Source organism: Chelon labrosus (genome assembly GCF_963514085.1).
Source record: "Chelon labrosus genome assembly, chromosome: 21".
Lineage (NCBI taxonomy): Eukaryota > Metazoa > Chordata > Actinopteri > Mugiliformes > Mugilidae > Chelon > Chelon labrosus.
In genome coordinates this window covers 13,017,652-13,045,221 of record NC_140354.1, presented here as the reverse complement: position 1 = coordinate 13,045,221, position 27,570 = coordinate 13,017,652, and the positions used below count along the sequence as shown (strand labels likewise).

The 27,570-nt window shown below is 41.8% G+C and overlaps 3 protein-coding genes across 4 annotated transcripts; 1 reads left to right on the top strand and 2 right to left on the bottom strand.

Moving 5' to 3' along the window:
* The first annotated feature begins 257 nt into the window (after window positions 1-257).
* cbx1a (chromobox homolog 1a (HP1 beta homolog Drosophila)) lies at window positions 258-4,483 on the top strand. Of its 2 annotated transcripts, XR_014699714.1 has the most exons (5): window positions 258-390; window positions 596-767; window positions 935-1,029; window positions 1,721-2,108; window positions 4,224-4,483. XR_014699714.1 is itself a non-coding variant. In XM_084571295.1 (4 exons), exons 2-4 carry the CDS (start codon window positions 657-659, stop codon window positions 1,869-1,871), a joined length of 357 nt encoding a protein of 118 aa, XP_084427421.1. In that variant the 5' UTR covers window positions 258-390; window positions 596-656; the 3' UTR covers window positions 1,872-4,483. The 2 variants fall into 2 exon arrangements, 1 of the variants encoding a protein (XP_084427421.1); XM_084571295.1 differs by having other exon boundaries at window positions 1,721-4,483.
* Window positions 4,484-4,955: 472 nt separating this feature from the next.
* Window positions 4,956-17,814, bottom strand: LOC311507091 (endoplasmic reticulum membrane sensor NFE2L1-like). The gene is made up of 8 exons (XM_084571297.1): window positions 16,698-17,814; window positions 16,364-16,561; window positions 10,444-10,521; window positions 9,253-9,321; window positions 9,001-9,141; window positions 8,697-8,859; window positions 7,657-8,319; window positions 4,956-7,562 (listed from the first exon to the last, which is right to left on the bottom strand). The coding sequence occupies exons 1-8, from the start codon at window positions 16,977-16,979 to the stop codon at window positions 6,562-6,564; spliced, it is 2,595 nt and encodes an 864-aa protein (XP_084427423.1). The 5' UTR covers window positions 16,980-17,814; the 3' UTR covers window positions 4,956-6,561.
* Window positions 17,815-21,533: 3,719 nt separating this feature from the next.
* On the bottom strand, window positions 21,534-26,615 carry praf2 (PRA1 domain family, member 2). Its single transcript, XM_084571294.1, has 3 exons — window positions 26,315-26,615; window positions 25,142-25,359; window positions 21,534-25,024 (listed from the first exon to the last, which is right to left on the bottom strand). The coding sequence occupies exons 1-3, from the start codon at window positions 26,491-26,493 to the stop codon at window positions 24,885-24,887; spliced, it is 537 nt and encodes a 178-aa protein (XP_084427420.1). The 5' UTR covers window positions 26,494-26,615; the 3' UTR covers window positions 21,534-24,884.
* Between the last annotated feature and the right edge of the window lie 955 nt (window positions 26,616-27,570).

Genomic DNA, 27,570 nt, shown 5'->3' with positions numbered 1-27,570 from the left:
TAACCTTGCTAGCGTTCTGTGTGTAATGCGTGGCATCTGATGCGCTGCTAACTCTTGTTTGACTTTGTACGGTACACATACCATACACCTCCTTTGTGTGCCCATATCTTAGTCTGCACGTTTCCTGCTTGTTCCAGGGGTTTCCTCAGCAACTATCAAGCTGGCGACTGTAGCGGCAAAGAAGGGCAAGAAGGCTGAGGAGGAGGAACAGCCTGCAGCACCTTCAGCGGCGGCAGCGCCCCCGGCGGCAACCGCGGCTGCACCGGCCGCGGCGCCAGCGGCGCCAGCAGAGGAGGAGGAAGAGGAGGAGTATGTGGTGGAAAAGGTTTTGGACCGCCGCCTGGTGAAGGGCAAAGTGGAGTTCCTGCTGAAATGGAAAGGATTTTCAGAGTGAGTACAAATCATTCTCAAAATAAGTTTGGCGGCACATCACTTAACAATCTCCTCATCCAATCCAAACACAATTGTGGTACTTAGTCTTTGGCACTAGACTATAGCTGAGTCTGCATGTTAACTTTACAAGGAACAGGAACAATAGTAGAAGTCGCAATGAGTAATAATTGTCATGTGTTTCTGTCTGCATCCACGTGTCTAGTGAGGACAATACATGGGAGCCTGAGGAGAACTTGGACTGCCCCGACCTTATCGCAGAGTACATGCAGAAACACAAAGAGAAGGAGGAGAAAAAGAAAGAGGGCAAGAGGAAAGTACCCACAGATGCCTCGGGCGACTCGGAGGAGCGAGGAAGCAAGAGGAAGAAGGAGGAGGTGAGCGATTGCTCCTCACTGTAAAGAGTCCCGGCAGATTTTCTAACCGTACAGTGTGCGCACAGATCCTGTAATGCCCGTCGCAGCATCATCATCATCATCTCCTAGCCATCTGTTTTTCCTTATTTAGTTATGCGATCTTTTGTTTGTTTCCGTCCTGTCTCTAGGGTGAGAAGGCTAGAGGTTTTGGCAGAGGGCTGCAGCCTGAGAGAATTATCGGCGCGACAGACTCGAGCGGAGAGCTGATGTTCCTAATGAAGTGGTGGGTCTTCACTTGTTCTCTTGTAGAGATGGAGATGATAATGGAATATAACCTGGATCTCAGTTAGTGAGAAATAAGAACTCAAATGCGTTCAGTTCCAAAACCCCCTTTTTTGGTGGAAAGTGAAGGTTAGTCGTGTAACTGAATGTGATAAATATGCAAACCTTAACTAACACTGAACCGAGATGACTACAAATGGATGCAATTGAACGATAATAAGATCAGTTAATATCTGATATATATAAAAGTTACTATATTGAAGCTCTGGTTACTGTAAGAGACAAAATTAACAACTGATCTACTCTAGAACTTCACTAACACACCTCTAAAGACTTAAAACTCAAAGGTGTAAGAAGCACAACAACAACCTTCTGTGTATTTAGGGTCAGTGCTTAAAACCAACGCTTAAAACACATGAAAAGCCTCGAGAGTGGAGCTGCAAATCATTCTGGCTTATTCAAATGCCTCAAAGCGAGGTTTCAAGCCAGTGGCATACGTTACAAAATGACAAAGTTAAAAATAAAATATAAAATAATATGCACTAAAGAACAGATCCTCAAGCTAAAAGGCATGTGCATTGCGAAGCTGTAGGTCGCAGCATCACTACTCACCTGGAATGGAAAGCGGTGTTTCAGAATAAAAGACCTGGTCTAGAAATTGTCTACTTTCTCTCTTGAATTAAAACCAACAGGAAAAACTCCGATGAGGCCGACCTCGTCCCAGCCAAGGAGGCAAACGTCAAATGTCCGCAAGTTGTGATCTCATTCTACGAGGAGCGCCTCACGTGGCACTCCTACCCCACAGAAGAGGAGGAGAAGAAAGAAGAGGAGAAAAAAGACTAGACAAAGAGGAGGGTGGAGATGGAGGGCAGGGAATCTACGACACACCCATGAACTGTTGTGAAAGTTAGTCGACTCTAGCAGCCACTTTGGCAGCGTAAGTGTGGAGGGGGGAGAAAAAAAAGAACTGCCAATGTAGCTGACAGAGGGAAAAGAAGTTGGTTTTCCTGCCCTGCAAGGATTCGTCAAAAGATGCTCCCGCCTGTATCTCAAGTGAAAATATAAGCTGTTTTTAAAGAGGTATGTTGACACTTAGACTCGTGTTTTTCCTGTTTGTTCCGTTAAGTATTCCTCAGAGGACGGTGTGAGGGATTCCAGACAGCGAAAGCAAGCCGTCAAGTTACTTCTTTAACATTTGCGTTCAAGTGAGAAGTGTTGGATGTTGCCTGTGGCTGGCAAGTTTCTCTTCCTGCCAGTCACCGGTCCTCATTTAGAAATCGCCTTTTAAAGCGGTGTATTCCCATGGGTCGAACGGTTCGGGATGCATGGGAGGGAACTTCTTTTACGAGGTGCTGAAGTTGGGTGAGGTATTACGTAGTTAAAAAAAAAAAGGGTGGACAGAAACCATTCTACTGTTTAATATCCGTTATTTGTGCCACCTCGGTTCTCATTATGACTGACATGCCACTGTTCATTTCAAATGCTCAAACACCAAATGACGACTGTATATTTTGCCTCGGATGTGGGCTCGCGAGGAAGGGTTGCAGTCTTTGTGAAAACACCACCAGTTGTTGGCCTTATGTGTCCTACCAGCCAGCGTGGCAGCTATGGATGATACCAAACGAACAAACGAATCAGTCGACAGAATGTATTTCAACCCAAACTGCTGCGTGCACGTTACATTTTCTTGGTAATGATCGTAGCTGCTGATGTCCTTGAGATGCACCTGGCTCATTACAACTACGTCCAGCCGAAGCAAGATAACGCTAACTGCTAACTTTATCTGAAACAAGATGACCAGTAACCACAATATTAAAGAATAGCTGCTGCATGAGCCTAAATGAACAGGCACACTGAATGCCTTAAGAAGCTAAGGTTCTCATTTCTGCAGAGATTAGCTGGGATTAAACTCTTCTGGCTTTTGAGCATCTTAGTTTTGTTTTTTTAATCTTCTGTTAGCTGTTGTCATGCTAAAATGTATTCTTTTTTATTGCTTTCAGACATAAGGTACATTTTTATTTGACACTGTAAGGATGTGTTCTTTTTAAAGCATGCTTAATATGTTGAGCCGCTGTAACAAACTGTTCAGATTTGGGATCGTCAAGCATGTTCCCCTGTAAAAACCCCTTCAGTGTTCAAACCAGCCGATAGTCACCCGTCAGTGCAGCGTGTGTGTACCTAGTAATCTCCTCTGCCAGCTACGTTGTGTTGTCGTCAAACCGGCCGACAAGCTCCTTTGACTCGTGAAACAATGGAAGCGGCTTGTTAATTCTGCTGCCACTTTGGCTGCTAGGTGGTGGTGGTGGTGGGGTTTCCTGACGAGACGACAACTCAGTTTCTCAGTAGGTACATGCTCCATAACAAACACAGCTGTGTTTTACCGCTAACAGAGGTGATTCAAAATACCTTGAAATACAATATTTCTGATAAACCTTCACACAGAACTATTTTCTAGGCTGTATTGTTTTAGCTTACACTGCCGAGGCACCTCTCAAAACATTGGAATTCTTCTGGTTTCTTCTTGCTTGCATTTTTTTTTTTTTTTTTTTTTTTTAACGCACCGAAATAAAACCGGATACAACTTTTGAATTAGGCAAGCTGGATAGGATCAGTTCATACAGAGGGTTTCTCATATGTTTATTCTGCTGCCCAATGTTTTATGTGTTGAATGTAGCCCGGCTATGTGTATCGATATGTATACTGTATTAAAGTTAGCATAGTTGCTTCCTGTTAGCCATGGACTGAGTATAAAAGATGGACAAAGTGTATGGTCCTTCCTTCACATCCAAATCTGTCCACTTCAGGCTCTGGAAATCCAAGATAGCAGCGGCCAAGTGCCAAATTTGAAGCTTCATTTTTTATACTCAGTCAATGCTGTTAGCACACCTGGGTTGGCTAGTTCTAATCTCTTTTTTTGCGACTTGACAATTCTCAAGAACCAAACCTGGATAAGACAACGTCCACCCGCATTCATTTCTGGTAGTCAGTGTTGCTGCTCCCCCTTACATTGCAGCTTCCAAAAACCCCTGCAACGGCAGTTTTTAAATATTTCCATTTTCTAACAGTATTTTGAATCATTTTAATAAGCCTTAACCTCAAGTGACATGTCATGGATGGATGACATGAACCACCTCTACAAGCTGCACAGTAACGGTTTTAACGTCTGACTCACTGTTAAATGTTTTTTTTCTACAGGTATTTTTGGTGGCATCCAAATTCTGCATCAAGTATTATGAATGAAATGTTCGATTTCATCATTAACAGGAGGGGATTGAACTAGCTGCACCTGGGTCTCCTACTTAGCTTTTCTGTCTTGTCTCTGAAACTTCTGTGTATTTAGTGAATTAGCTTGTGTTGTGCTGTTGCATGTTCATTGGTTTCTCTTGCAATGTTACTGTCACTGCTGACCTTTTCATTTGTTTTAGACAATAAACGTTTTCGTTTTTGTAACATTTTGCGCTCGTCTCTTTTAGTCCTTTATTTTATTGTCGCGTCTCTGTGAGCATTTGTAAGCTTGATCTTTGTGCCGCTAATGGTCATGTGTCTCCAAACTTGCCAAAATGTGCCTTCAGAACACTTGTTATTATTATTGATATCCTTGTGAATGTCATATGAAATTACATGGGCTACTAAGGCAGTAAGTCTGAGTTGTCCAATCTGAATTGAGAATTTAGTGATCATGTGCAATAAAAGCTTAAAACGGTAGTGAGGTGGGAGCCAACTATCCTGGCATTATCTTTAATTCTTCACGTGCCGAGATGAAGTGGAGTACAATTTATTTATTTATCTTTAAATCACAATTTGTGGAAGCTTTCTCGAATTTGAGCAACTTGATTACTTGAATTTTTTTATTTGATTGAGTTATTGAAATATGAGTTCAAATCCATAATTTCAATACAAAGGAATCTGTGATAGAAATATCTTTGTTTCAACGTGTGACTTGTTTTTTTCTCCCCCCGTACCATTTTTTTTTTTGTCGTGAAACAATCGCTGAAAGGACTATGGCCACCAAGGGCTGCACAGAATTGTTTTTTATTCATTTATATATATATAACAAAAGATGATGTGCCAAGTCCTTGAATCCCAGCAAAGACCTTGGACATTCAAACATATAAACAAATATTCAAAGCTTGTTCCATCAGTGGTGCAGATTAAAAAGTTCACACTTTGTCTTCGTACATTTGAAAAACAGGATTGCGATGCTTCACGTCTCTATTATGCAGGGACCACAGACTTATACAGTAGTTGAACTGGGTCTGAACTGATCCTGCTGAGTGTCTTTCCCAGTGATTTGAAATACATGTAGCATACAGAACAATGAGTATGGGCTTCTGTTCGTGCACAGCTTGTAATATCAGAATATCATTTGAAGTAGGTCTCACTCAGCTATGTCCACAGCCAGTAGAGGGTGACAACAGCCTTGTATTTTTACAGCATCAATTTTTGTCTCTTTTTCTTGACACATTTTGATCCGTCAGTCCTCAAACATTAACGGTTTAAATCAGTAGTCTGGTTTTAAAGATCTGCTAGTCTCAGTTCACAAGAGAAAAAAAAATAAAAAACATGCACTATTGAATGAAAATGTCAGTTCACAACATTTGTTAGGGAATTTCAGTCTGTCAGCCACAAGTCAATAAAACCATGAAAAAGTGGGAGCCACCACTTTCCGAGAAGACTGCAGATTCACATTGTTGCAGGATCACCTGCCCTATAATAAATCAATAGTTTCACCATAGAACATATCTTTGTTGAATGTGTTGCTCAAATAGCTTATTGGCTTCCTCTGCCTTCTTGACAATTGTATATCTTGGAGTGTTGGTGAACAGCAACCTCCGATCTGGGGTTACGTTGCCATCTATCAACTGAACACGGCCAATTTTGATACAAGTCTTCTTGCTGCTGCAGAGTCTTTTCAAGATGCCGCACCCCAATCAGCTCGACAGCTTCTTTTCCTGCATGCCAGCAACTGATCCTTGCCAGAGTCAGAGTATTGTCTATGAAAGTTGGATTATTTGAGCTGACGGCCAGGATCCAGCCTGCTACAAATCTGCTGGCTCGTTCAAACTCAATAATTTTACGTCTGATGGATGAGAAATTTGCTTAGGCGTTGAACTAGCATTTTTGAACATTATTCCCAAGTCATCTATCCACTCAGTGGTAGCTTGGATTGATCTCACAGCTTAACATGAGCTGAATTTCTTCAAGTCTTATTCTAGTGTAGAAAATGTTTATACTGAAGAACGGAGCAGTACATTGTTTCACGATGTTGCCTTGCGATCAGCATCATCATAATAATGATGAGGTCTATCCATCTCTCCACCAAGCCATCGCTCTCAGGGGAATCTGAGGGTTTCATGATTTTGGAAACTCAGGACCTTCAGCTGACACCATGAGAGCAACTCCCAAATTCCTTAATTCACCACCACATCATTATTCCCACTTGTATATTAGATCATGCTCCCTTTTAAGGAAACCCTTTACTTTTTCCTATGTTTTATATTCTCCTCCTCTTCTGTGAGAATATCCCATCTCCTCACTTCTTCTTGTCCTTCTGTTTCTTGCTGATTTTTTCTCGTGTCAGTGGCAGCCCTGCCCCTTGTTGGTTTGAAGCCACTGAGACCTCACCATTGGGCCCGAATTGTAGCAGGTACTCTGTAGCATCCAGTGGCCTCCCTTCCTCGTCCCTCAGCCTGGAAAATACTTCTTGGTACAACATTCCCAATCTACGCTTCATTTCCTGCAGATTTCTCAGGGCCTCTTGTTTTTCTCTGAGCAGTCGTGAGCGGCGGCGCCTCAAACCTGTCACATTGTCCTCCAATCCCACCAGCACATCTATTTTCCTCTTCCTGCAATTCTGGGCAGCTATTTTGTTCTTGCCGCGGCGTCGTATGTCCCTGATGAGGCTAAGCTGCTCCTCGTTGAGTTGGTAGTTGGTCAGTAGGTCATTAAACTCCTCTACTGGCAGATTAACGATCAGCTCATTGGAGAAAGGGACTTTCAAGGCTCGTGCACGCCGTTCGTCGCGGCCCCACATTTTGCTCTCTGTGATATGTCTGGAAGTGGAGCGGTGGTAAGGCTTGGCATTGTCATGTCGCAGGGTGGATTTCGTATGAGCTGGTATCTTGCCCGGGGACGAAGATGAGGCAGAGGACCAGGGTTGGTTGTACGTGTGATCATGGTCGATATGCTCCGGCCAGGGAAAGTCATGAAACAGTTTGTGATCCCCATGATGGGAAGGGAAGATTTTATTAGCATCTCCAGGATACCATCCTCCTACTGCGCCCAACTCCTCATCATCCAGGTCTTCCTGCTTTATGGTCACTTCCACTTCCATATCAACTAAGCCTCCCTCGGAATCGCCACCCTCGTCGTCGGAGAGTGGACTATCTACGGCCGACGCACAAGTTGAAGAGGAGGATGAAGAAGAGGATGAAGAAGAGGAATAAGAGGAGGCCTCGGAAGCACTTGGAGAAGCAGGGCTGTGGCTAAAGTCCAAAGAAAGACCAGAGTCTGAGTCCACTTCATCCTCGCCATCTAGGAGGAGGGAACAAGCAATGGTCAAAGAAATGTTCAGTTTCATTGTTAACACTTTAATTTAGAATATCTTAAATCACAGTTATGTAGTTACCTTGCTGATGTCTTCCTGATTGACCCTGATCTTCTGTCATCACCATTTTAGAGTCTAAGCAGTCGTCATCTCTCCTAGTTTCTTGTTGGGCTTTTTCTCGTTCAAGGTAGCCTTCCTCCTCCAGCCTGGCTGCCATCTCAGGACTGAATCCTTCCTCCAGAGCCATGTCCAACAATCTAATCTCATCCAAGATGGTTGCATCCTCCAGGAGCTCATTAAGTGGACTAAGGAGACCATCTTCATCCTCAACGTCCTCCTCATCCTCCAGAAAGACACTAGGAGGAGATACCAGTAGGTCTTGGGTAATACCATTCCTTTCAAGAGATGTGGTGAAACTGGAACGTGTAAGGTTACGCGAAACAAAGTTAACTTCGAAGCCAGGAACATTTTCTGGTTCTAAACTATCCGCAACGTGTCGTGTTAGCAGATTCATGTTGAAGGTACTTGGGTCATCCTCTATATTTAGTCGCATGCGGAAGTCCTCTGAAGGATCTTCTGCCAGCAGATCTGTGTGATCTGGATGGCTGTCCAATGAATCCACAATAGGGTTATTCAAAGTGTCCCTGGTGTTCGGTGTTGATGTGTGGTCATCCAACTCTGCACTGGGGGTCAGAGGAAGTAGCCCTGCCTCTAGCTCTGACTGTCTTCGACGCCCGAGCAAACCTAGAGTGGACATTGTGAGACTGAGTGTTTGCATTGCATGATCAGTCACAGTACATTCAGGAAATATTGTAATATATATTTCAAAATGTGAACCTTATTGGACCTTTTTAAAAAGGTTTTGTAAACCATTAGAACTCCAACTCTTTCTCTATTGGTAGTCTTTCAAGTAGGAAGGAGGAGGATCAACATTTTGTACCACCACTGAGTACGGCCACAAGATGTAGTTGTAATGAATACCTTGTGGTGATTATTTTACAGCTGAGCTTTGTTTGAGCTTTGAGTTTCTAAGAAAAAGAAGGCCAGTTTTCTTTTGAATTTTGAAGTGTGTGGATTGTGTCCACGGATTTATACAAGTGTCAGCTTCTTAATTGAATTACCATGCTGCAAGGGAGTCCCCATGAGAAGGGCCTCCTGGTCAGTCTCCGTTAAAGCACTGTGACGGTTGTTTTGCAGAGATTCAGGTCCAACACCCTGGAAGGTCCCAAATGGTGTTGAATCAAGGGTTTGATCAAACTGTGTCCTCATATTCACATCTGTGCTCTGGAGAGAAAAAAAAAAAAAAAAGATGACGAATGAATCTCACTTAATTTTATTTTGTTGTTCATTCTCTTCTTATCTCATCACTTTGTCTTATTCTACTTAGGCAAGCATAATTTGATCTGCTTTCATTCTCCCAATCACCTCAGGCTCCATGATAGCCAGAAGATCCTGCCAATGGAGTTCCAGGTCCAAGGAAGGGTTTTCAGTGGGGATGATGGGGGACAGTTGGGCCTCCCTGTCTGAGGGCTGAGACTCCAGGTCCTCCATTCTACCATCACTTAACTGAGGGACACAAAAGTGGAGGACATTCTTAGTACATTTAGATACAGTTCAAGGCCAAGGACAAAATAGAGATAACTAAAAGAATGAAAAGAAAACGGATGAAGGCTGTACCTCTTGCTCATCAGTGAGGGGAAATGTTTCCTCCAACAACCTCAAACACTCCTGAAGGGAGAAAGAAGTCTGGAGGGATAAATGGAAAAGAAGACAGTTGAGTTTGACAATGTACAAATACTGTACATGTGAATGTTCTTATTAGCCTGGTTAGTAGCATTACTTCAAGAGTCTATGGTTTGGTTGGTCACTTTGGTAGACTGAAATATTTCTACAGCTCTGGACTTAAATGCACATATACAGTTCATAGTCTATTTATGGGCCTCTGGTGACAACTTAACGTTTTCTGTAGCATCATGATGGTATTTTTGGCTTTTGGTGAAATGCCTATTGGATATCAGATGTGTTGCCTTTAAATGTCCCATTGCCATAAGGAATTTTTAGTCTGACCCATATGTGGGATGGTAGAAGTGACGAGTCCTAAAAAAACACATATTTTATTCATCTACAGTGCTCTTCTGTCCTTTTCTCTCTCATCTGGGTTCTCAGGTTACATTCTTAGAAATGTATGCATAGTCTTTCAATCTTCACTGGCTGCTGCTTCTTCTTAGTACCAGAATTCTTTTGCACTAGTCAGGCTTACTGTAGGATCCACAAAACAGTGTGTTTGAGAGTGTACCAAGGTGTAAACTGTGTCACTAATACTTGGCAGCAACCCAGTGTTTAAAGATGAGGCATCCAGCTCTGATTTTAAGCATAACAAAACGCTCTCATCACCTCGCATAATACAGAATATTGAAGTACGTATGTCAAGCAGCTTCTGCCTAAAGCTACTGTCACTATTTAGTGATAAACTGATGTGCAAACACTATCAGATTGTCTGTCTTTGCATAGCAAGCGATCTGTGGTTCAGAACTAGTTCGAGTGAATGTGTCATTTTATCTTTATTTGATATGAAAAATCATTCATATGCCTGTTTGTATGATTCACAGTAAATTTAGGCATTTGTCTTTAGACGTGGTGGGATGACACAACGTACAATGTGCTTAATGTCAAGTACAGTGAGGCCTTTGACCCAAATAACAAACTTTGTGATTTTTGAGCAATCTTTGACTACTTCTGTGGATTCCAGGAATGTTTGTTGGTCGCCTGAAAAATGTCCCTGCTCAAGAAATTTGTGGGTACATAACTACTGAATCATTTTGTAATCATGATGCCACGATATTAAATCTTATTTGTATTATGTCTTACCTGGTCTTCTTCATTCTTAGTAACCTCTTCGTTGTTTGCGTGTGCGCCGCTGTGATGAGGGACATCATGTGTTCCTTCCTGTTTGAAGAAACAAAAATAACGAAGATGAGCCAACGCACTGTGGTGCAACATTAGCATTCCTTTGGAGGCAAATCCAAATTATCATTGTCTTTTTAGCTTTCCTATAGTCTCCACCACCTCTAATCTTTGACTGTGTTTGTCTGTTGAGTTCAATTTGAGTTGAAAGCAACCTGGCATCCAATAGGAAGCTACTGGTTTTAAAGTAAGTTTTAAACCTAAGGCCTTCTGTATGTAAACAACATACACATAGTTTCTTTTGAAAATGCCCCCAAAAAATATGTGACAGTGTGACAGCAACTTCCAGACTGCCAGACTTGTATGTACAGAATGTAAATGCTCCCATTTTACCCAGAGACAGACACCCACGCTGAAAATAACTTTAACCTTATCCTGACCTGGCTGGGGGGCTTACAGAAAAACCCAGAGACCCCCAGCAGCTGGTTAGCGAGGACACATATGTCGCTTTGAACATGCTGTATATGGGCCAAGGCCAAGTTGCTGCCCCTGTGCACACATCTATCACTTCACCACAGGAGTGCCTTATTCCTGCTTGATCTAGTCATCCCAAACACGTCAATGTGTCATTTTAGCATTGTCTACAAAGCTATGTTAGCACTTTTACTTACGGCAGACTCGGGACAGATAATAATTCGCGAAACCCCCAGGCACCAACAAACATGTTAGTTTGAGAACTTGACCCAGGCTAATACTCCCAGCCTCGTTGACTTCGCTAAAATAACGTCAGCATTGTTACAACCTTACTTTTTTATGAATGAGAGCAGATTTTCAGAGGAAAATTTAATGATCATGGATCACACTGGGTGATTCTACAGATTGCAACTGCACTCCATATGCAAAGTAATTTTTTTGTTCATATCGTCCTTCTGATTGCGATTCATTTAATATTTTTACAAGAGCTAAAGTAGAGGCTGACTTCACCTCTAGGGTGGAGACTGTCCAATTCTGTTTGTCAGTGAAATTGTCTTTTGTTTCGAATTAGCCACTTAACTAAAAGTTTCCTATACTGGTGTGGCAGTGGGTGAAGCCAGACACTTTTTATGGTGACACATAATTATGGGAAACTGTTGGATGCTTGATGTATCTATATTATTTACAGCTGGCTTCTGTATGTTAAGCAGACTTGATAAACTCTACGTTATGGAACCTCTTGATCTGACACCATAATGTTGTTACTAAAGTCAAGAATATTTTTTTCCAGTAGGTTCACACCTCATGTACTTGTGTAGATTTGTTTACAGGCATGCCTCCTGCTCGTTGCTTGTGTGCATGTCTGCTGCTGGAGTAAACAGGAGGGATTGCAAAACTGAGGGGACGCAAATGTGTGCCAGTACGTAACATGCCTGCGATCAGGTTTCAAAACAAGCCGGCCGGTCACAAGGCCGGGAGGACGCTAATTAAGTGTTTTGTGTGTGTGTGCGTGGCTCCATGTGTTTTTGTGAGTACGCTTGCTACTTAATACATGAGAGGGAAATCAAAATATTCACTTTCAGTATCATGAAGAGAGGGCGGTAGACTAAAATGTGCTTAAATCACTATTTGTTATACTAAGTTTGTTAAGTTCTTTTATGTCCTCTCTGTTTCAGTGTGTCCCCATGGCTGGCATGCAGGCATCCAGTCTGGGGTAAAATGACACAGCGCTTCAGCTGCAGCTCCAAATAAATAGACCCAACGTGATAAGAGTTGTTGTTTTTTGATATTTCTTGTGCTTGCTCTGTGCTTTGAACCACTGTTGATGGTTTTTCCTGCATTCAGCCGGGACGCTCCATTGTGGGCCAAACTATACACGGCAAATAGGTTACATCCCAATTGATGTTTTTGGAAGTGTAAACACACAGGGCAAGCGGTTACAGAAGATGAATGAATGAATGAGTGCATATAGTACTGCAGGACCTAAACGCAAGGACCTACGCACGTAGCCAACACAGGTGCGAGTCACTTATACTTGTGTGCTCGTCAGTCTAGCTCGCTCTGTAACAACGCCACCCAACCGCTAGTTGGCGCTGTGTCGTTTTCTTTACTGATCCAAAACAATCAATTTGAAAACTGAGGAGATGGAGAGGCAGCCGGAAATGCTAAAGCGGAAACACGCTACTACCAAGCGGACCAAGTTAAGTTGGAACCTCAAGTTGAAGAAATATGGCCCATCTCTTTGATTTAAATGTCTCTGATTTTGGTGAAATGCGTGTTTCTGAACTTACAGTACCTTAAAAACCTGCACAAAATAAGTAAAACTAACTAAAAATAGTAGCCTTGACATGAGGATTTATTTGTCACTAATGAGTAACAAAGTGCTGTCCATAAGTTAACAAGACTAGCTGAATGTCAACTATACCTCTCATGTATTATAAAAACATTGCTGTAATTCCTCTCGGCTCTGTGAGGCTGTCCTTAGGCAGAGTGGTGCTTTAATCCATAGGCTTATGTTCATGGTGAAACAGACAGAAAGTAAATCATACCAGTGTGTATCCGTGTCTCGCGTGAACACACACAAACAGGGACAAATTCATCAGTAAGTACAGGCACCGTTGATCTGCTCGACACTGGAACCCTGACGTCCTGACTGGACATGTAGGCCAGTATGTGGGCTATTTATATATTATACAGTCTGTTTGTTGGCATGGGTTGCTGTGTTGTGTGTAAGAGTGTGTCGCAGTCTCTTTGGGAACCATGTAAAATTTTTCCTTTTTTGTGTACACCCACGGAGACATTTCGATGTATTTTAGTGAGAACCAAAATTCCAGCCTAACCCCATAACACTGTAAACCTCAGGGCCAGGAGTGGGGGGGCCCCTTCAGCTATTTCAGATGTTGTGCGATACATGATGAAGCCTACAGTGTATTTTCCGTTTCAACGTGTCTGCCCAGCGGTCTGCCACTCAGTCAGGTAATGTATGGGTTTAAGTCTGTTCTACAGGCCAAATCTTGACCAGGCATGTCTGAGGTGTTGCCATTAGTAAATGGAGCTCACAACAGGGCAGGCAGGGACATGAAGTTAGTTATGCCTCCCAGCTCAGCTAATCATCACCTGATTTTTATACTTGTATGTGGTATTTGACCTTCAACAGGGCTTTTAAGTGTTGCTGCCACAGTGTCCGTGTAGCCTGTGTATCAATGAGTGTATCATGAAGTGTTATTCTTTGTCTTATTTCAATAGGGCAGTTCTGAGACTAGAGTTTTAACTATAGTGTTGGAACTTGTTTACACTTCGTACCACAACCAGCCAATTAAGCATTTTAGATAAATTAGTACCACTAAAAGTATTAGTCGATTTAGCTATAAGCGGTTAACATTTTGCGCTGCAACACCTCTAAAGTTAAGTGATTAACACAATATCCCCATTTTGTTAAATATCTACACAAACAAAAAACATAATTTGTTTGCACACATGACATATTTCAATTAATAATAGCATTAGTTTAATGGAAAAATCTGTTTCTTGTTCTTATTAGCTAGTTAGCATGTTAGCAAGCTGTTACTAGATACACAGTAAGCAAGGTTAGCATGAATTTAAACTGACAGAATAGCTAACGACGGTTTAACTGCTGAATAAAAACAGCTAGAACAGCTAATAAATTGTCTATCTCTGCTGTTCGGTGAGTGTTAGTAGAGGTAAGTGGGTTTATAAGAGCTTTCTTCTAAACAAAGCTACCTGTAGTGGACGAAAAACCTTTAAGATGCAGGCTGTGCAACCAAAAAAAATTAGCTTAAAGACACTAAAACTTGGCATGGAGTCCAGGAAAACTGCAAGGTTGGATTTGGGTTCATCACTATGACAAACACCTTTTGCTTGCCACGTAGACATTTCCTTCATCGTTATTTATTAAACATTAGCTGAGCGTTACCAGGCTACACCACAGCTGGACTCAAGAGAGTTAGCTTTGGTTTCCTGAATCCCATTCTTTCACGTACAGGAAGTTCAAGAAACACAGGTTAGTGTCACACAGACACAATAAATTGTTGAAAAGCTTTCTAACTCCCAGGTGACTTCATCAGCCACTGTGTATTTATTTGAAACAAGCGGTCTGTTAACCAGGGTTTTCCTGTTTTACAGTATTTCAACTGTACCGATTGTATTGCTTCATTTTCCTGGTGAGGTCAGCCTTAGAGAGGGGAGGTTTTCTGATGACTCATCTTTCTCTGACTCATTCTCTCGCATGACATTTCACTCAGTTTTGGGGACAGACAAAAACAGTACTCTAATTCAAACCACTAAAGGAACCACTAAGGCTTTAAAGGAAGCACATATAAAAAATAAACTTTATGATATTTAGTTATAGGGCCGCAGTTCTCAAATAAGATTTTGCTAATGTTTAACAGACACAATAATGTTCAGCTGTGTAAACCAAATGATTTGAACAGCTGGCCACAACCACTATGTGACTTAATGACATTGGCGATCACATGATTATGATCTAGTTCCATCCTAGCAGGGACATGTGGTCAGGGGACTGCCTCACCTGACATCATGAGAAGTAATGACTATAAATGACACTATTGATAACATAAATTATACTATTTGTCAATTGGTTTGTGATATACATGTAATTTCTGTATGATTCCAGTGATTTTGATTATTTTTATAGACAAAATCTCTGAATTTACATATTTCCTGTGTAAATGCAGAAAGAGACGCAAGTTGAGGCAGCAGCGAGCTGAGCCTCACCTCAAATTGCGCAGTCTCTCACAAACTGGGTTAGGCTCGTGTCCTTTGTGCGTGCATGTGGTTAACTTTGTATGTCACCAATATTGTTATATAATTGTTGTACACACTTTTGTCATGTGTCCTAATTTTCCACAGCCTAGTAAGCCTATTTCATGTATGCACGTAACACATTTAGTCTTGTTGATCTGCCAGTACTTCTGCCTCATGGAAGAGGGTGCTAGTGAGCCACGGGTTCATACCGTTGCTCTTCTTCTACACTAAGTCAACTATTGGGATATCTTCTAGAAATATACTAGAAATGGAGGATTGTATATCTAAGCGTAAAACATTCTCAAAACTAGACCTTCAGTCAAAACAGGAAGTGGTAAATGGTGGAAGATACTTTCTTGAACAGTCTGTGTTAAAAACTGATCGAATCATCAGAATATAAAGTACCGCATGTCACTGCACCCTAGCCATTTGTGGTGTTAAGTAAATCGCAGTAGAATTGAGGACAATTAAGGTATTATCAAGATGAAGAGGAATGGTAACTACCAAATGTCAACACCCTAACATGCTAAACTAAGATCATCTGCATGTCAACATACTAAAATTTGCATTTAGTTGAGGGCTGCTGTGCCTCAGTGCAAATGAAAAGTGGTGTAATGCAGTGGTTCAAGGTCCAGTGGGCCCAGTCAAATCCTTTCACTTTCAGAAACAACATGGTGACAAAAGTAGGTAGGATTTGACCTGCTTCTCTCTTAAGCTTTCATTTTCTTCCTCCATTGCAAGAAAAAGTAATCCCAAAGTTCATTATCTCTGTGTCACACCTAATTATCCCTTCCCCCCATTACAGCTTTTGGGTATACTAGAACAACAATGTCTGGAGACACAGTCAACATCAAATCTTTTAGGCAAAAGGTGACTAGAAGCAATTTCACAAGTTGCTGTAGGAGCTACACAAGTACTACATCATCTGGAGTTATGGCACGGACAAAGGCCAACAGTGATTACTGATGTGAACTACATATAACCAACCCTTGTACCTTAACTCAACCTAATCGCATTCATTTATTGGTTCAATAAAGATTCTTGACCAGTTGCCACACAAGAAGAGCATGTTAAAACACACGATTCTTCAATTTTAAAAAGCACAGTGTGAATAAAACTGCTGTACCTCTTTATCCTCCTCCTCCTCTTCCTCCTCTACTTCTTCGTCCAAGCTGGCAAGTCCTGGTCGGGTCTCCACAGGTGTGGTAGCTCTCTCTACCCCACCAGAAGCTCTACCTAGCAGAGACGCCTGGTCTGGACATCCCATGGGGACAGAATCTGGCTCCTGTTGGACCAGCCATGTCTCCAGCTCCGCATGAGGAACCTGTGGAGATACGTACAGGAATTTCTAATACCAGGGCATACTACCAAAGACACTCGCTATCTTGATCTCACTACAAGGGAGTCTAAACAAGCCAATACAGCTAAAGATGTTATAGGTAACAGACATGGTTTCCTACCTGTAGTCTGTCCAGAGAGTGGACCCAACCCAGCAGCCTCCGTGAAGTGAAGAACTCGTCCAGGTCCACACTCTTGGGGTGCAGGCTGTGGCCCTCGTCCAGGCGGTTGCGAAGGTTGTGGAACTGTGTCTGGGTCAGCGCCGAGGTCGGACCCAGGATCATCTCATGCAAGGAAGAAGGCAGGTAGGGCTCCAGTCCCACATCAACCCTGACTCCACAGAGGCTCAGCAGGATGGCCATCTGGATAAGGCCCTCTGTGAAGTATTTCTTTAGGTACAGCATGGTCTTTGCTCCGTCAGAAGATGAACGTTAGAGAGGTTGGCCTATAAAGGCTCACCTCAGTTGCTGGCACTCTTCTGTTGTAGGGTTCTTGGTCAAGATATAAAGTCTCAAGAAGATCTGTCAGATACAGATGGCTCCGTCTGGATGAAGAGGGGATCCTTGTTCGGGTCCTTAAGCAACAACAAGAAAGAAGTTTTTCATTTTTTGTTTTTCATGATTTCACAAAGGTCTTAAGTATGCAGTGTCTGTCTAGCTCTAGCTCATCATTTCCTCATCAGCATGACTCACTTTGAGTAATGTAACTGATTTAGGGATGTAGGTATTATACCTTAATACTTTGAGCAAGTATCTTTTACGCAACATGGCTAGTTCAGCAAATTAAAGAAAGGCAAAAGGCCTAGTCTTCATATTTTACACTGTCTGACACAGTGGCTTCAACCATCTAACTGTTCCATCTAACTGTTCCTATTGTTATCACTACTATTAGCCAGTTTTTACTGCACTTTAAAAGCACTCCCACCACTGTGCTAGTGTTAATAATAAAGACAGTCCGGCTATCAGCACTCATCTACCACTATCGGCGCAGCCTGACCTGAAGCAGTTGAGAGGTTTGGCAGTTAGCAGAGTAGATAAGGAAGAAAGACAGGGGCAGAGCCAGTCTGTATTACCACTCCCACTACATTTGACCTGCTTCTAGAAAAGTCTAGAAAACCTGCCTACCCCTCACTCCCTGTCTTTCTCACTGCAGCCGCATGATGTAACCTCAGTGTTTGCCTGGGACAACCCTTCTCCTCGCCTCCTCCCTCCCAACAGTCAGTGGGTTTGCTTTTCATGCTATGGTAACCTGTTTACAGAAGCTGGGGCGGAAACAGCTGACTGTAAGTGTAGTTGGAAGACTATTTGTGGTCTAGAGGAAAGTAGGGTATTGCTAGGAAAGGAGGAGCAATGCCTTTGGCAACAAAGAGAAGATGATGTTTATCCCACAGGCAGCTGGCTTGCTCAGTTTTAAAGACTTGAATTTCTTTTTCTTTTTCTTTTTTCCATTCCTGGAAGTGTTGTTCAGATTGTTCGATGGTATATTTATGAACAATCACATGGCCAGTGTTAACAATCCACCTTGGCAGCCAGTAAAATAGCATTCTATCATCTTATTTTTAAAACTATTAGCCCTGCTGCTAAATATAGAGCAGACTACTCAATAGACAAGACTGCATTTGACAAATACCCTGTTGGCATCTGCCATGACTCTTGTGTTGTTTCCCTTTCCCCTCGTTTGCAATTCGTTACTCCGTGTGCTTGTGTGTGGGCCCGGCACCACCTCCCTGTTCCTGAGCAACCACCGGCTCTGCATCTCATCACTCAGTCAGCTGCTGCGGTTTAATCTACCCTGGTGTCTGATCCAGTGTGCGCCAGACCGGCTCGTTGGCCACTCTGTTCTTTGTGGGACAGCCCGGCTGACTAAACTCCGCCCGCTCTCCACATCTGCCCCACTGACTCCACATCTCCTGCTGACCACCAGTCTCCACACTACCACCGTTCTTCATTTGCAAGAAAAATCTTGTTATGACAGTTTTGCTCTCACGCTTCTGGGTGCAGTTTCTGCACCTGTTTAGCGCAGAACTGCAACTATTAATGATTCATCTGCAGATCGTTTATTTGTCCATAAAATGATCAGATCCCTCCCAACCACCCAAAGGTAGTCAGTTCAGTATCCTGGGGAACATGAGTCTGCTATTAATGGAACAATTCAGTAATATTTCTTATAAGTTAGAACATTTTTAATGTGCATAAAGAATTTTATTGCTCAAGCTGGTTAAAGGAAAGAACATTTTAACAGTTATATACACTTCAATTAATCGGTTTGTCATGTGTAAAAACTAATTGTTTAAAGTGGTAGAGCTTTTAAATCAATATAGTGAGGTATAGTACAGTATTATGAGATTTAATGGGCAATGGTGCCTCTCAGTACTAATGTATTTGTAACACTATATTTCCTGCATACTTCTGAGGTAATGTTGACTTTTCTCGTTCTCCATGTGTAAATATTAAGGAAATCCACCCGGAGCAACAGGTTAGACAAAGCGTTCATCCCTAGATGATCGTGAACTTTTACAAATCCACCAACACGCTTGTCACAGGCTCAGTAAACGTCGCTGCATACGGAGACGAAGTGACTATAGCAGCTCGCAGTTAAATTAGAAGAAGGCTACCGGTATATTGTTATGATCCCATTAGCGATTACTATTAAACTATGAGATCAATGCAGTCCGGAAAACTAACAGAAATAAGTTCAGACAAATTACACAATAGGTCTTTAAACAAACAAACATTGAAAAAAACAACAACAAAAAAAAAAAAAAAACATTGCATATAATTTGGAATTTTTTTTTCTTACCAAACGCGGTTGTCGGGTCTTGCGTTGCGTGTCAGTGCGGTCCCACTGTCCCGGCTTCAGTTTCTATTCTGAACTACTTTGTTGGGCGGAACGTTTATAAAGCAGCACCCCGGTGACGCGTCATAACTCCGCCCAGGGAAAAAAAAAAAACCTGTATGTATATGTGTGTGAGGCAACGTTTGTTGATTGGTGTGTAATAACCTACTGACTGGATTTGGTTTGCTGTGAACACATGCAGAGATGCGTTCAATTTATTTTTATTTTTATTGCATCACTGGATCACTGGTCAAAAGACTCACTGAGAATATATGAAAAAAAAAAAAATAATATATAAGTTGGGCTTATGTCGTTCAGACTCAGTTCTTTAACAAAAAAAAGTAAAATAATAAGAAAATAAATGTGGAAATATAAAGTAAATGTACATTGCATGCAACTTATTTATTTATTTTCAATTTAAATCGATTTATTTTGCGTCCTATATTAAGCTTTATGCTTTCATTTTGTTACTTTCCCTTTTGCCTTTCTCTTTTGCTTAGGCTTTCCCCCAAAGAACCCAACTCTCAATAAGCTGACCCTGGACAAGGCTTCCTAGCCAGACACAGTATAGTTTCTTTTTTTCCCTCAGACAGACCGAGAGATTTTTGTGACATGCACAGTGTAAGCATGTTAGAATGAGAGAACCACCACCACCTGCTGTTAGGAGAGTAAACCCGAGTCACACACTTTCACATACTCATCCTTATGTAAGCTGGCAGAAGCAGCTGCTTCACTGCAACAACTAAATATTCAGTCACGTCATCATCTGAGTAAAGTCCCACAAAAGTAAAAGGCGACCCCATATTTGTTCTTAGCGGGGAACGCGGTCGATATCACCTCATATCATGTTTCAGTTTCAGTTTCAGAATTACTTTTTCTGTCATGTGCACATGAGAAGACTCAAAAAAGCTTGTAAGATGACCTGAAAGGCCGAATTACTTTTCAGTGATGGTCTCGTTTTACTATGTTTTACTGCTGATGCAGTCCACGGTAATTCATTGCTTGGCTTCCTTGCCTGTATGCCTCTCTGCTTCTCCAAACTGGAAGTGTGGCTATGACCATCTGATACCCAAACTATGGAAGTAGCCTGCCTCACACAGCGTTGCTGCAAAGAAACAAACCTTTCCCTTTAAAGTTGGAGAAAGTCATGGTTAAAAGAAACAGTATTCTAAGTTTTGAAATGGGTGTCTCCTGTGTTAAAGTCCAATGTTTTATACACCCATCCATGCAACTGAACCTCCTCTAGAATATATTTTTTTCCTTCATGATAGCCAGGAGAGGGTGTTGCCACAATGAAACATAATCATGGGTAATAAAAAAATTAGCACACTTCAGTGTTGAAGCCAAAAAACTCTCGCTTTAGGCTGCAAAAGTGGGCCGATCCCATAGACACCCAGGTTATGGAATATACTGAGGATGTGAATGTTTTTCCTAAATTGCTGTTGTTAAGACAGGCAGATATACCCATCTTTATTGAAAAACTTTACAGCAGAATAAAAATGTTTACAGCCTTGTATTAAAAAAAAACTGTCCTGGTCCCTGTGGCTAATTTCCCCAATTATGAAAACCATACATGAATGGGGGATGGGGTGAATTTTTATATTACTCACCCATTTAAATTGTATTGAGGCTAAAGGTTATGCATAATTTTGTTGCTGGATTGGAGTGATTTGTGAGGGCCTTTACAGGTTGGTCACTTTCAATATGGCGACGGCCAGATCACCCACGCTGAGCTTCACAACTCTTCAGGAATCATATGGTTGATGTTACAGAGTGTCGTATCAAAACATAGCAAAAATATATACCAATGTAACTGTTACTACATTTTAAAATTCTGGGTCAAACTGTAAATGGATTGTCTTTATTTGGACTGTGGCTGAGTACCTTCATAGAGGGGAATCAAAAGCTAACACTGTGGTCACTGCTGCTTGGCTGGTAAGCTAGTTAGCTTTAGCATCTCTGTTTATCATAATTGGGTTTATCTAACACCTCATTTAGCGTTTCTGTGTCAGCAAAATGGAAATGGATGGTTTTCATAAACAGATAATAGTATCTTAATTTAGTTTTAACTTTAGCTAAAGCTAGCCAATGCTATCTCAACAGCTAGCTTTCACCCGATGTAGCTTTGCCTTGCTAAAGCTGTGACTGAAAATTCTTGTTGTTTTCATGAAAATAAGTTTATATAGGTTGAAAACAGACAGGGTTTTGCAAGATAAACAGTCCATACACAGTGCGGCACATCGTTCTTTTTTTATTTAGAAAAAAAAATGATGTAAATGATCAGCATTTGGCAAAACACTCAAAGAAGTATGTTGGTGAAACAAAAATCAAACATTTAGCTGAATGGAAGGCAACGCCAAACATTAACAATCATGATCACCTGTTACATTAGTTCAATGTGCACCGTCATGCAGAGATGTTCTTCTCTCAGCTTACATTCTAGTAATGCATTGAATGTTTGTGAATACATCAAAAGGCATTTCTTCCACAATAGCACATACACACTTTAAACAATACGAAACAAGAATCAAAAATCCACACATAAACTGTAGGCTGTCATCCTCAATTTCTTAATAAATGCTTTAAATACAATCGGGGGATATTTTTACGCTGCCAGTTTAACTAACTTGGATTATGACTCCGTTCAGTAGGCGCATCCAAATGTTTCCCAATGATTCTCCATTAGTTTTAAACAAAGCAATATAATGCACAGTCCCCATAACAGGCAGCTAGTAATAAAATAACTCGTCAAATACCTTAAAAGTGAGGATTTCAGTCAGTTTTTGTGCAAGTATTTACCAGGACATTACTAACATAAACTGAAAACACATCCAATCTTGGTAGTGTTTATCTACATCTTTCCTCTTAAGAACAACACAGGACTGCATTTTATTAACTGCTCTTGAAATAAAAAGTCAACTCTTCAAACAAAACTCAATACTGTATATTATATTATAACACCTGGAGTGGTCTAAAGTTTAAACTTTCAATCAATCAAAGTTTTATCAATAATTAATAATAACCTACAGCAAAGCTAGCTCTGTGAGGCTTCAGGAACAGGGGTGCTTTGAGCTTAATGCTAATGTGTGCATGCTAACATAATGGCAAAGCTGAGTGGCTGCTATCTGGCAGCTAAAATTCAAAATGTCTGTTCTTCGCTTAGCATGTTAACATGTCACTAAGCTTTAATACTGCTGGGACTGATGGGAATGTTATGATTTTGTATTCAAAGTGGGACGGGAAACTTTTCAGATTGACCCTAAGAAAACCCTATTATTGAAAGTGCTTTTCTACAACATTTTATTTAATTTCTGTTTCAGTTTCTATGCTCTGATAACCCTGTTATCCAGTGGCACATTTGGGACATTGAACGTGACCCAACAGGAAAGAAACTCGTCTTTCCTTGCAATGGGAAAGGAGTCAATTGCCTATTTTAGCATGCTGACACTAAAAATGTTTTACAAACTGTATTTAGGCAACAATTTTGGTGTAAAAAGTGAATTTGTTTGTATGTGGTGGCATGATGGCAACTGGCTGCTACATATACATTAAAAAAAGTATAGAATTTAGACCATTAATATGATGTAACTACAAGATTAGCACTAGCTAACCACCATGGAATAAGGTCCAACTCAGAAAACAGGTTCTCTTTAGAACCTCTTTGTAGTATTCACAGCACTGAATTGATTAATTTGAAGGGAGCTGTAGTTTTGCTAATATGCACATTTTTTAAGAAAGTAATCATGATTTTATCTTCTAATACCACATACTAAACTGTAGCCCACTGTAACTTCAAAGAACATGACTGACAGAAACCTTTAATAGCACTGGGTTACTAAGCTAACAGAATACAGGCTAGCGCAAATATGATTCAGGGCATCTCCTTTCTATTTCTTCATACACAGGAGCACTAAAGTCAGTCAGCTTCTTCCTCTAGGCACAGCAAAAGGCTGTACCAAATTTCATTGAAATCCACCCAATCTTTGTTGGGATATTACAGTCTGTAGCGAAGCGGCCGGCCAACCGACCATCATCGCCATATATGGCTAGCATGGCTAAAAACAGAGTAAATTACAAGGAGAAAAATGTTGGCACATCAACCAAGGAATTTTATGTTTAGTGGTTCTTCATGGTAACAGGGATTTAAGTCATAAAGGAATTAAAGTTATTCATTTGCTTCGCGTAGAGCTTTAACCAGTGGCCAGCACTGGACGAGTGTGCAGATCCCACTGACCAGCAGAGGAAGGCTGTAATGAGTAGGTGTGTGGGTGAAGCCTTTAATTCCGGAGGACTACATAAACAACGTAACAGAAAGGAAAGGATTCGTTTTAAGCAGAGCCTTTGTTTGTACACGACTCCCGCTCTAAATGGTCCTCAACAAGTCCTACATCAGGTTTTTTCTTCATATAAAACTTTCCTTCTAACTTTTCTTCTTTTAAGTCACTTTTCAACGCTGCTCGCTGAGTAAAAAAAAAGTGTCAAGATTCAGATTTATCTCTGCAATCTGCACAACTAAAAATGTCCACATTATTAAGTCACAGGGTGTATAACCTGAATTTCCATCTGTCAGCAGGGCGAGATAATTTCAGTTGTTTCTGTGGCTTTTTTTTTTTTTTGCAAACATCAGCGGATATCTAGAACGCACGTGAGCTTAACTTTTACGCATGTATGTTTGCACCACGTATGCACTGTATTTGTAGGTTGTGTGGCCACAATGCAGGGAATTGTAATGCTCGTATTAGTACAGCTACTACACCGGCAACCGCACTGTCAATACTTTGGTATACGAAAGAAAAAGAGTGATAATATTTAGGGGGAAAGAAGACACCTATAAAGTTGAATTTTTACGAGAAAAACTATGAGATTGTGTAATTCTGAGGGGAAGAAATTGCAATATTTCACTTCTGTTTTTTAAGATGAGCAGAATATACTTCCCATTTTACGAATAAATTCTGAATATTTAATATAATGCTGATTTTATTATGAGTTCTCTAAAAAAAAAAAATTAGGGGGGAAAAAAATTCCCCAATAATTTTTGGATTTTTTTTTTATGCAGTAAGTTAGTCAATCATCTTAGCTCATTATTTTATTCTTATAATATTCCATATTTTTACGAACCTTCATCAGAGCTTGACAGAATGATGTGATGCTTAGGAGAGAGCTAAATACGGTATGGCTTCAACACCTCACGCTGTAATACATGAGCAGACAAAAACAAGTGTGCTTTAAGAGCGAGGTTTGGCAAAAACAAATCGGATCAAACCACTTGACTTTTGTGCGTTTGCCACTTTCCTTGCGATTTCCGCTTGGTTAACACACCAAACCTTTTTGTTTTCCTACTTGTTCCCCCTCTTGCACTGCAGTAATGCTCTCATCATTGGTTTTACTTTACTCCCTCCCATTTCTCACCTATGTCTTCACTTACATGTCTCCTTTTACTTCTCAACTTATCCCTCACCCGATCCGCATCTCCTCTAGGACCCAGCCTCCTGTTCCTGCCCCAGGGCCTCTAGCAGGAGACCCATGGGTGTCCTCTTCAGACCGATGCTCTCCAGTTTGTTTTCCAGCTTGTTCTTGAGGCTGCGCAGCCTTACGGACGCGTGGACGAGAATCACTGAAGGGAGACACACACAGACACGGCGATGAAGAGGTAACACGCCAGGAATCAGCTAGCATGTTGAGATCAGCTGATTAATACAGTTTACTGCGAGTGCGTATTTTCCCGTCTTACTCAGAATAGGGAACGCTATCCCAAACAGGAACACGGCCACTCCTCCCAGCACCGATATAAAGAGGTAGCTGGCCAGAAGGATGGCAAACACGGAGACCGACGGGTGGTTTCTGCGGAAACGGCGAATGGGAGCTTGGTTCTCGGCGGCCCAGACGAAGCCCAGGAACAACAAGGTGACCACGGTGGCCCCGACGAACAGCTGGAAGGGCTGGAAATACCTGAAATAAAAGAAAGCTGATGAGACAAAACTGCTCAAACAAGGAAGAGTATCTGACGTAAGTTAAGATTTCAGAAAAACCATACCACTGGTAACTTTCGTGACCTCGCCTGGAAGCCAGCCCAAACTTCCCCTTGCCCACAAACTATTTATTATGCCTGGGCAAGATCTGCCAGGGCCAATCTAATCTTTTAGGCGGGCTTTACGCCGGGACGGACAGAAGAGTAACAGCGGCATTAGTCATGCATGTCATCCGAGCGCCGCCGAGTCGATTCTGTTTACAACAAACTCAACTAACACCAGAGCAGCCCGGATGATTAGATTCCGCTATCACGACTGATAGCGGAATAAGTTTAAAGGGCAAACAGTTAACAGAGATCAAGCAACGCAATTCACAGCTCTGATTGGTTCGTAGGACTATCCAGTTGCGTGCACTGATATTTTTTCTCTGTTGAAACCAAAACGGGGGCCAGAATGAAATCCAGATGGAATCTGCCTGGAATCTATTAAAAACTAAATCATTTCTGGGTTCCAAAACCTAGACTGATCTGAAAGCAGCGGTGGTGGCGTTACCACTCCCGTGTGAACACATGATGGCGATCAGCTGCCTCCTCCTTCCACTCTCCCTCTGGGTTCAGGAGATAGTGGAAGATCTGACTCAGTTAATTCAAACTTCTAGGCTGCTCTAACTCATGTGTTGAACTGTGTGCGTGATGATGGTCATGATGGTGATGATGATGGAGGCTGCTCGTTGTGCCTACTACAGGAAATGCAAGTCATTGACAGTAATGCGTCAAAACAGGAAAACAATCACATCAGTGTTGATTAAAGCCTGAAAGTAGGTTTGCTACCAGAGAGAGAGAGAGAGAGAGAGAGAGAGAGAGAGAGAGAGAGCGAGAGAGAGAGAGGGATCACGGGAAGTGGGGGTTTTACCACGTCAGAATAAGGAAACTTACCCGACTGCGAGCAGGAAGCCCAGCGCGCAGAGGAAATAATTGCTCTGGTAGTACAGCAGGTTGTTGATGATGCGATTGTTCCAGCGGTCCAGGTTGCGCACATCTGGCACCGCGAACCGGGCCGAGGTCAGGAGAAAATCGTCCACGGTCCGGAGGGGTGGCGGTTGCACGCCTGCCATCTTTCCCGAACGATAAATAAACACGGCTTCCCAGGGTGCAACGCGGCGAAATGGAGCGCTCGCTGAGAGTGGCGAGGCGCGCGCCCGAACATCGAGAGCGCGCTTTCGGTCCCAGTATGTGGAAATATTCTTAAGATATTTGAAGCATGCCTCCTGTTATTATCTCACTTTTAACGCATTTGAATTTGAATCTATACATAATGTATTTAGAAAGTATTCTCTCTCACACACATACACTTTACCTTTTTCTAGATTTAGTTTTAAATGAATAAAATTGCCTTCTTGTCAGTCTGCACACTTTAATGAGGACTGGAAGTCATGTTGTTGTGTTTTCAATAATTATAGGGTTTGCCGCGGTAACCCGATTGGACACGTTGAATGAATTGGGTCATACAGACACCACCTGTATAAGGTTTAACAATTCACACTGTCTGTCAGGACAAAAGCCAAGCCATCGGCTGAATGATGAAACTCTCTGTGGACTTTTGTTATGAAAGTGCGGTGAGGCAAAGATCAGGGCCAGGCTATAAATACATTCTAAATCTTTGGGTGTTCCCTACTCCGGCGAAGCTAGGCTCAATCCTTATCAGGATATGAGTTTGGTAAGACACCGTATGGATTTCATTACGGGGTGTGTTTCAAAACAAACCTCCGCATGCAATCGGGTAGTCCTAAAAGCAATCAGAGCTACTTTGCGATAAACAAAGGAACAAACAAATGACTGCATCGCCGCTTGGGTATTGCCAGAGCATAATCAGTTCTCAAAGGAGCTGTTCCAGACCAACTTTCTGCTATAAAAAAACAGTTTAACAGAAACATTATGGGCGGGGGAGCTGGTCTGGGTTCCAGGCTAGGGGTTCTTAGGAGCACAGTGACTTCAATAAGAGGCCGCCAGGACTTTAATTAGAGTAGACCATCCACCCAAATAAGCAAGAAGGACTTAATTACTACCACAACTTTAACGGTCTTCTACAGAGATAGGAGAACCCGTCGTAGCTACAGCAATCTCACCTTTAATAGTAGACCACCTACACGAGGCTTGGAGTTTGCCAAAAGGCATTTAAAGGACTCTGAGAG

Bases quoted from the DNA above. Each gene is read 5' to 3' on its own strand.
- cbx1a (XM_084571295.1), top strand. From the start codon at position 657: ATGCAGAAACACAAAGAGAAGGAGGAGAAAAAGAAAGAGGGCAAGAGG. The intron at 768-934 runs GTGAGCGATTGC...TCCTGTCTCTAG, and splicing joins GCAAGAGGAAGAAGGAGGAG to GGTGAGAAGGCTAGAGGTTT. The intron at 1,030-1,720 runs GTGGGTCTTCAC...TAAAACCAACAG, and splicing joins CTGATGTTCCTAATGAAGTG to GAAAAACTCCGATGAGGCCG.
- LOC311507091 (XM_084571297.1), bottom strand. From the start codon at position 16,979: ATGCTGTACCTAAAGAAATACTTCACAGAGGGCCTTATCCAGATGGCC. The intron at 16,562-16,697 runs GTAGGAAACCAT...GTATCTCCACAG, and splicing joins ACTCTCTGGACAGACTACAG to GTTCCTCATGCGGAGCTGGA. The intron at 7,563-7,656 runs GTAACTACATAA...CCCTCCTCCTAG, and splicing joins ATCAGGAAGACATCAGCAAG to ATGGCGAGGATGAAGTGGAC.
- praf2 (XM_084571294.1), bottom strand. From the start codon at position 26,493: ATGGCAGGCGTGCAACCGCCACCCCTCCGGACCGTGGACGATTTTCTC. The intron at 25,360-26,314 runs GTAAGTTTCCTT...CTTTTATTTCAG, and splicing joins GGCTTCCTGCTCGCAGTCGG to GTATTTCCAGCCCTTCCAGC. The intron at 25,025-25,141 runs GTAAGACGGGAA...GTCTCCCTTCAG, and splicing joins GATAGCGTTCCCTATTCTGA to TGATTCTCGTCCACGCGTCC.